Source organism: Rutidosis leptorrhynchoides, chromosome 1 (assembly GCF_046630445.1).
Source record: "Rutidosis leptorrhynchoides isolate AG116_Rl617_1_P2 chromosome 1, CSIRO_AGI_Rlap_v1, whole genome shotgun sequence".
In the NCBI taxonomy this organism is placed as follows: Eukaryota; Viridiplantae; Streptophyta; class Magnoliopsida; order Asterales; family Asteraceae; genus Rutidosis; species Rutidosis leptorrhynchoides.
This window is the reverse complement of record NC_092333.1, coordinates 159,862,155-159,870,321: the sequence shown is the minus strand read 5'-3', so window position 1 is coordinate 159,870,321 and position 8,167 is coordinate 159,862,155. Positions and strand designations below refer to the sequence as shown.

General features: G+C 33.6%; 1 protein-coding gene across 1 annotated transcript; it reads right to left on the bottom strand.

Annotated features, from left to right (window-relative positions):
• Nucleotides 1-1,004: 1,004 nt before the first annotated feature.
• LOC139866560 (probable calcium-binding protein CML48) lies at nt 1,005-4,760 on the bottom strand. Its single transcript, XM_071854834.1, is given in 6 exon segments — nt 1,005-1,241; nt 1,243-1,319; nt 1,968-1,986; nt 2,120-2,295; nt 2,443-2,489; nt 4,123-4,760. Coding segments are annotated over 6 exon segments (741 nt in total). The 5' UTR covers nt 4,517-4,760; the 3' UTR covers nt 1,005-1,213.
• Between the last annotated feature and the right edge of the window lie 3,407 nt (nt 4,761-8,167).

Sequence of the window (8,167 nt, the reverse complement as noted above, 5' to 3'; positions counted from 1 at the left end):
AAGATCAGAAGCAAGACCACAATGCAATAAACCGCCAGTTTTTAAATAAAAAGGACAGAAACAAAGGGAAAAAATGACCAGCTCGAAGAACCGTCCAAAAACCGGCCGAAAAAAGGCACCGGCGTCCTTACTCCTTAAAACTGCCGGCCGGAAAAAAAAGGAAACGACAACTAATCAAAATATCGACTCCTAACCCACGAAAAGGCACAAATCTCGCAAGAGATCATCGCCTGTGCTACCGGGGGTGAGAAAACGAAAGTCGCCGGAGGAGGAGGCAAACTCCGCTGAAAACCCAGAACACCACCACGCCAAACAAAACGAGGAAACTAACCCGTAGAAGAGACCGAACACAGAATGCGTGAAGCATTCGTCGCCTGCTCTGAAGACAAAAAGGGGAAGGTGGACTCATCTAAAGAAAAGGGAAAGAAAACGGGAAAATCACGGCCATCGGACCTCCAGCGATATGCCGGAAGCCAGGACACGTACACCCGCCGAAAGCAACGCGACAGATCTACAAAACAACGCTGGAAGAAAGAAGATGTAGCGGCGCCGGAAAACGAACGGGATGGAGCTGGGTTTTCAGATATATTCTGCAAGGTAATGCTTGTTCAATGTGACTAGTCTATTTTCAATTGCCAATGGCCAGAAAACCAGAACTACACTTTTTAATTTAAATTTAAGATACTTCAATCAAGCAACATAAACAAAAATCAATCATTGTATCATACCAAGTTACATTACAACAACAACAACAAAACCCAATCCCACATAAGTGGGGTATGGGGAAGTAAGATGTAGACAATCCTTCCCCTATCCGAGAATAAAGACAAGTCATTTCTCCACCCAGAGTGAAATACTCTCAAGAGTAGAGAAAGTCATCCCTCTCTTTATTCGACGGATAAAGAGATTGCTTCCGAGAGGACCTCCGGCCTTTAAGTAGGAAAATTTAAAAAAAAAAAAAAATAAAAATACTAAAATAAAAATAATAATAGACGCCATGAAAATGGTAGAATCAAATTTCCATGGGTTTTAAATCCTGCCTCAAATTTCCAAGTTACATTACAGAAATAACAAAAAAGAACAATACAAAAGAACAAAAAAAACACTCATGTTTACATTGGCAATAGAGGACAAACATTACTAACAACCTTATGATGTGTACAAAGAATCCACAAATCAAGCTAATAGTTACAAAAGGGTTTGTACAATACACCTATTCGGCGACAAGAAATGGGATAACCAGTCATAAATGTCTCGTATGAAAGAGTGGCTGAACCTGTGTACCGTGTATCTTTCTCCTTGAACTTCTCTGTTAAACCCTGTAGAAAATAAATAGGTTGATAGTATATGATCATTAGATGCATATACGATAATGTCATATTAAAAAAAAAAAAAAAAAAAAAACTAGTGGGATAGCAGTAAAGGATATTAGCAAAAACAAAAGATATGAGCTGTATGGGGCTGCCAATTCATTTTTCCATTAAAACAGAAAAAATGACCTAAGCATTCAAGAAAATGAGATGTTATTAATGGCTATTTTAAACATTCAAGAAAATGAAATGTTTTCATTGGATGGAAGATATACATCCAAATTCCTAAGCGTAATCTTGGAACTTTTTTGAGTAAAGACAGCATAATGGGTAATGCGAGTGGGTCGGGTAAGGGTCAAAACAGGTCAGTTGTTTTTTGAGTAGAGGCAATGCACATAAACCTGATTAGACTATTTGTTTTTGTTTTTGTTTTTCTTTTTTGTGGTTGTGTGTGAGGTAAAAACAACTTGGATGATTGTATGGTATGAAAACACAATCTGGATGACTATTGACCCGTTTGATCTGCTCGTCCCAAATGACTTTTAGGGATAAAAGATACCCCAAATAGGAAATTAAGGCCATTCACAAAATGGGTCAAATTGGGTCCTCATGTCAAGAAATAAAAGAGAAAGAAAACGGAATGAATCTGCTGCTCACCTTCACAATCATTCCGCACCTGAAAATTGAGAACAGAAAAAAAAAAAAAAAAAAAAAAAAAAAAAAACATTAGATTATAAAATATTGGGACAAGTAAATAAATTAAATTAGTTAAAATGGAATATGGTAGGGTTGTAGAGAAATAGTCTTACTCGACAAAACTATCGAAAGATAGATCGACTCTCCTTCCACTTTGGTCATCGTATTTAGAAATCAATAGTTGTAAAACAGAGGGTGGAATTGCATATCCAAGACTGTAGAGTGCATCTCTTAGTTCTGCTAAATCTATCTTTCCACTTCGGTCCCTATCAAATCTCTCAAAGATGGCCTAAAAATACATAAAAGAGATTAATCACAAAAAACAACACAATTAGATATTTAATTTGAAAAATCTCGCCCAAACGTATATGAAAAAAGGGCAGATTACTATAAGTATTTAACAATTTAACAATTATATTGTGCAACAATCACTCACCCGCCAATGGCCAAGACAACTCCATAACTCTGTAAACTCTACGGGACCTTAAAAAAAACAACAAACACAACATGTATACAGAGAATGAACATCAAGGGCTCAAAGCAAAACATTGTCATGCATCACAGTAACATAAATGTTATTATTTAAATTAATACAATTGCAAATAAAAGGTATATCACTTTTACCATTGGCGATTCTAATTTCGATTTATGTCCGTAAAGGATTCTTTTTGAAATAACTTGAAATTAACAAATATTTGTCAAGTGACAGTCATATCATAGTCTACCTAGATGCCACCTCATGAAGTTTGATGAGGTGGCATCCATGTCATCATCTCCGGCCATACTCCGGCAAAAATTTCCGACCAGAAAATGACATGGGCCACATCTAGGTAGATGATGACATGACTACCAGAGGACGAATATTCTCTCAATTTCAAGTTTTTGTGAAAAAAGATTCTTTACATGCAAGGTTGCAAAACTCGCTATTCGGGGATTACTCGGTCGGCAGTGGCGAGTTTAGGTGTTAGGGGGCGGGGTCCTGTGACACCACTAGTTTTTCGAAATTTGTCACAAAAATTATATTTTTTTGTATAGGACACCACTAAATATAATAATGTGACCCCATATATTTTCAGAATTTATAATTCAATAGTTTAGACTACTAAAATATTTGAAATTAGCCACTGATAATTTTATGGTATGGGCCATTTAAATATTTAACTAAAAAAATAAACAAACCCTTATCAAATTTTCTATTTTCCTCCAGCGACTTCCCTCTTAGGTATCTTGAATTCTTCAATTCTTCATCCTACTAGTCTCATTCAACCTTCATTAATTTCCTTTTGTATAAATGATAATCTTTTGTATGATAGTTGTTGTAATGACAATAGTAAAAAATATGAATAACCTTATATTTTGCGAATACTATCCAATTTTATGTTTGTGTTTTAAGTGCGACCCGAACCGACCCGATTTGACCCGACACATTCAATATTTTGTGCAAGTAAGTTATCGAAAAAAAAATTGGGACCCCATTAGGTTTTGATCCTAGAATCGCCACTGTCGGTCGGGACTTTGGAGGGAGTTACTTCATACTAGTAGTAACAAACCTACATATAGATAACCATATCCTATGGCGTAGTGATTTTATACAACGCAGGCCTCAAGATTTAGTGCCACCAGCGATTAAAAATCCTAGCTTCGCCCCTGATTTGTTCAAAAACTCTAAAAGATTCTAGTTTATCTTCATATTAAAAAGTTGACTAGCTTTGACTTTAACTAATGACTTTAACCGACTTTGACCAACAAATCCAATTTTGAAAGACGTTGGCCGATTAATTAAACTGATACTGGAAAAAATCAGATCAGTATGTTCTTAAAAATGAGTAATCAGGTTTTTTTACAACAATGTTCACAGGCATAAAATCGAAATCAGCATCCTTTATGGGCAATGGTAATAATAATAACCATTATTGATAATTTTGGTATTTTATGTTACCTTTTGGGGTTATATTTACATACAATAGTAACAATTAAAAGCCAATATAAATTTCAGATAATGCCCAATACATTGCTATGTAATTTGCCTTGTTACCTAATCCCCTTCAGTACTGTAATTCAAATATTCATAAATATAATAAAATTCAGTACGAAAAAAAAAAAGAGAGAGACAAACCAGTTCTTAATGGATCATTAGGGTTTCTGAACTGAAACATAAGTAAACGGATAGTCCGAATACTAAACTTCTGGTAACCGGAAGAAAGCGCTTGTTGTAATTCTTTAGCATCAATAAACCCGCTCCGATCCAAATCCGCCATCTGAAAGCTCCGAATTACTTCCGGGTGAGTACCCGGTGGAAACGACGGCGTTGCCGGGTATCCAAATTGACCACCAGCAGCACCATACATGCTACCAGTATTAGGGTTTTGATGTTGACCATAACTGTAGTTAGGTTGTTGAGATGCTGGTGGAGGTGGTTTGTAAGGGTAAGCAACGCCGGGTTGTGATTGAAATTCCGGCGCCGGTGGTGCAGATGGTGGTGCCGTTGGATTGTAATTTGAGTATGACATGTTTGTGAAAATTTTGGGTTTGTGGGAATTGGGGGAATGATTTGTTGGGGGTAATTGAATTGATGAAGGGATTAGGTTTATAATTAATTTAATTATTATTATTATTACGCGTAATAAAACTCGTTTTAGATGTTTCTGGGATGGGTCTAGTTGATGATTAATGATCACGATGAAATCCAAATTGGAAACGTTTGGATTGATTATGATGAAATTGAAAGGAATGCTAAAACGGGTGTTTCCAAATAAAACATCATTCAAGTTTTTTATTTTCTATCTAGTCAAACATAAATAATACAAAAAATTAATTAAAATAAAAAATATTATTTTCAGTTTCTAACAACATCCAGCCGGTCTGGATTCACTCTCGCACATAAATCATTAGTGCAGGGGAATTATATTATATTATATTATATTATATTATATTATATATTATATTATTATTATATTATATTATACTATTATACTATACTATCTATACATTATTATAAAGCACGTGCCATAAATCCTACGTGTCATCTTCTCAATTAATCTAAATTAAATTGTCCTACGTGTCAGTCTATTATTTAATCTGAATTACATAATTCTACGTATCATTCTATTATTTAAGATAATTACCATATATAGATTATTAAATTTAATATTTTAATATACAGATTATATTTATCTAAAATATTATTTATTACCATATATTACTATTAATTATTATATTGCAATTGATACTCCGTATATATAGATTTTATTACGTTTTAAATTCCAAAAATACAACAATAGATTGTTATACTACACCTTAAGCCCTTAGACAATGAAAAAAATGTCATAAGGACCTAGATGAAAGATATTAATGGTGAGAAAAAAAAATTGTAGACACTAAGTTACTAACACCACTCAAAAATCACTTTTTAAATTTGTCAACACTACGGGCTCAAAAGAACTTTCAAAATTCGTACCACGGAATCTTAAACTCAAGAATTTTTTAAAATTTGTCAACACCATGGGCTCTTAAAATCAAAAGAATTTTTAAAATTTGTTAAAATCACGGGCTCTTAAATAATTCTTATACTTTTTCTTTTTTTAGTATCATTATTTATATACCAATATCAATTGGAAATTACATTTTTCATGGTTTTTTATATACACGTGCAACGCACGCGCTTAAAAACCTAGTATATCTTATATATCTAATTGAGATATTCCTAATAAATAGTACTATTTGGACTATCTCAAACTCATACTAAGGCCTCCAAACTTTATTCAACGTATGAATCGGCCCCCTCCCCAATACTACTATTTGAACTATCACAATCTCACACTAAGGACCTCAAACTTTATCCAAAGTACGAATCGTCCCCTCTCCAATTTTACTAAAAAAACCCCACACCCTCGAGAAAATACAAAACACCCCCAACCCTACCCCCGTTACCCCGACCCGACCCGACTCGCCTCCCCATTATTATAACTATAATAATATTATATAATATATTTCGTCCTTTAACCTTTTTTTATTTTTATTTTTTTTCACCTTTTTTCCGTTTTTCAAAAAAACTCCAAACTTTGTTCAAAAATTAAAACCGACCCCCCTCCCAAAACAGGGGGTAAAGTGTCAAGTAACCATTTTCATAAAAAATCTTAACTAAACTCCACCCAAATATTCAACGGGTCATATCTTCTCGCTCGCAACGAGTTAAATTTTTTCGACACCATCGTTAAACTCGAAATAATTTTAGGAACACAATGTCACTAACTATACGCAAAATGGAATCTTTTTAAAAAAGCTAAATATTTGAGGTACTTTTCATACACGTTGATTTTGCGTTAAATTTTTAAAAGTCGACAATTCCATAGCGAAACGCGGAGATGCACAAAGCACATATATTGTTAATTTAAAATAACAATTAAATCTTTCACAGATTATACATTTTAGTTCGACTCGAGTTGCGTTTCAACGACATCATCGTTAGCCATGAAATAATTTTACAAACTAAACGCACTAAAATATATTGAAAACCGAACCCCCCGGCGCGAAGCGAGGGTTCGTAAACTAGTTATATATCTAAACAAAAGAGGGTAACGAACAGTGCTAAAGGGCATTTTCAACTTTTCATTTTTTTTTAACTTAACTAAATTTCATTTGCACAACAAAACTCCACACACTTTTTCTACCTATATCTAAAAAAGAGAGGGGTAATGAATAGTGCTCAAGGGCATTTTTGACTTTTTATTTTTATTCATTTTTTTTAACTTAACTAAATTTCATTTGCACAACAAAACTCCCCACACTTTCTCCAAAAAATCAAATCGGCCCCTCATACAGGGGGTAAAGTGTCAAATTATCATTTTCATAAAAAATCTTAAATAAACTCCACCCAAATATTCAACGGGCCATATCTTCTAGCTCGCAACGAGTCAAATTTTCCCGACACCATCGTTAAACTCGAAATAATTTTAGGAACATAATGTCACTAGCTATACGCAAAACGGACGCTTTTTAAAAAAGCTAAATATTTGGGGTACGTTTCATACACGTTGATTTTGCGTTAAATTTTTAAAAGTCGACAATTCCATAGCGAAACGCGGAGATGCACATATATTGTTAATTTAAAATAACATTTAAATCTTTTACGGGTTATACCTTTTAGTTCGACTCGAGTTGCGCTTCAACGACATCATCGTTAGCCACGAAATAATTTTACAAACTAAACGCAATAAAATACATTGAAAACCGAACCCCCCGGCGCGAAACGAGGGTTCGTACAGTAGTTGCTATCAAAAGGGCCGGGAGAGCATTTTTTTTTTTTTAAATAGTATTATTTTGAGGTGATCTTACAACAATAGAAATTTGGAAAAAAGCGTTACAAAAATAGTAAAATCGGAGTTTGAAACTCCGGTTTTGATGAAACCGAAGTTTCACACTTCGATTTGTATGCTTTTCCACTAACTATACATCAGAATTTGCCACATGGCAAATCCGAAGTTTGAAACTCCGGATTTTCCATGTGACAAATCCTGATGCTCAGTTAATAATATATAATTCGTAAATATATACATATCATATATTTTTAATATAAATATAAATAAGTACTCGTATAATATAAGTATATGTTAAAAAGAATTACTAAAGCTTACGGAGTATTAAGAAAGAGTTGATGACTAGAGTATATTTGTGATGACCCGAAAAATTTCGACTTATTTAAACCAATTCTCTATACGATTTATTATTTTGACACGTTAAACAAAGTCTGTTAGATTGAGTCTCAAAATTTTAGAACTGTTTCATATATTCAATTACCTTTGATTACTCTCGACGATTCACGAACAATTATATGTATGTATATATATATATATATATATATATATATATATATATATATATATATATATATATATATATATATATATTATAAGATGTACAAGTAAAAACGACTTTGCTACAATAAAACACTATTTGCTACAGTAAAAACGACTTTGCTACAGTAAAACACTATTTGCTACAATAAAAACGACTTTACTACAGTAAACACTATTTGCTACGGTAAACACTATTTGCTACAGTAACCACTATTTGATGTCGACGAACTAGAAAACAAAGCAGAAATGAGCTGTCCAGCCAAGCCATACGATCGCATGGCAAAAGCACTGAAAACCCATGCGATC